Source organism: Phytophthora parasitica (genome assembly GCF_000247585.1).
Source record: "Phytophthora parasitica INRA-310 unplaced genomic scaffold supercont2.411, whole genome shotgun sequence".
Taxonomy (NCBI): Eukaryota; Oomycota; class Peronosporomycetes; order Peronosporales; family Peronosporaceae; genus Phytophthora; species Phytophthora nicotianae.
The window spans coordinates 4,245-5,323 of record NW_008649397.1 but is presented as its reverse complement, the minus strand read 5'-3'; the positions used below and the strand labels follow the sequence as shown (position 1 = coordinate 5,323).

The 1,079-nt window shown below is 55.3% G+C and overlaps 1 protein-coding gene across 1 annotated transcript in view; it reads left to right on the top strand.

Moving 5' to 3' along the window:
* Window positions 1–421: 421 nt before the first annotated feature.
* PPTG_24941 (hypothetical protein) overlaps window positions 422–1,079 on the top strand; it is a gene marked incomplete at both ends in the record, with an annotated part of 3,849 nt that continues 3,191 nt past the window's right edge. Inside the window, one exon of the mRNA XM_008918982.1 lies at window positions 422–1,056. Within this exon, the coding sequence (XP_008917230.1) occupies window positions 422–1,056 (635 nt within the window). The remainder of the gene's footprint in view (window positions 1,057–1,079) is intronic.

Below are 1,079 nucleotides of genomic sequence, written 5' to 3'. Positions count from 1 at the left end.
AGTTGCAAACTGATCCTGAAGGTGACCGTAATAAACGAAGGCATCTGCCGTCGAGTGTCCTGCCTCATGGTATTAAGGAGCTCGTGGTGCTCACTTGGTAGCGCTGCTATTACCAAGTGTAGAAACTTCTCGTTGTCCATAAATTCTGCTCCAAACCAAGTGGATCTCCTCGTCCTTCAACGCTGCACTCTACATGCAGGGTTACACACGTCTGGTGGATTATCTTTGCTGTCAAAAGCAGGCCTCTTCGTCTTGGCTTTGGCTATATCGCGTAAGCTCTCCCGACACGTGGACTCACAAGTCGCGATCCCCTCATGACTCACGATCCCAAATGGTTTCTTGCCCCGGCTGCATGCTGGGGAGAGTCACACCGTCGTCGAAGTGAGCTCGCTCGACGAAGAAGAGCTCATTCTCCGATTCGCCATGCTCGGCTCACGCTCAGACCGATCGCGCCCAACTGTGGCAAGTTTCAAGAGCGGTCTCAAGCGCCTCACTGTGGAGCGCTCGTGGCACGACTCTTGGGGAACCACTAAGGAAATGTCCTTCGCCGACTCGGAGGCCGACCAAGAGCCGCAATCACGGGTGCGTCTTGGCAACACTCAACTGCTGCAACTAGCCCGTGATGCAACCGATAAGGTGGACTTCCACCGCCTGACGAACCGCCAGGCATCGTTGCGCAACTGGAAGTGGAAGGCCGTGGCCAACGACTTCACGGCGTTCTCGCACGGCGACGGAATCGAGGCGGCTCAAGAAGTGCTGGCCACGGGTGAGATGAAGGCCAGCTTGAACGAACTCTCTCACATTCTAAGCACCAACACTGCTACTGACCACGATATGGTGATGCGAAGCCTGTACAAGGATTACATCCACGGTGCTATCGTGCACGTCGTGGACCCGTCGCTGGGAGCGTCTTCGTCCTCTGTCAAGAAGCCAGACATGGAATCTAAATTGACGGTCAAGACCAGTGCCTTCGAGCGTTCGCGCATGTTCAAGAACCACGAGCAGTGGTGTTTCCTCGAGTACTACGAGAAAATGAGCAGCGCCGACGCTTTCACGGTAACCCTGGCTTCTGTGCCCGA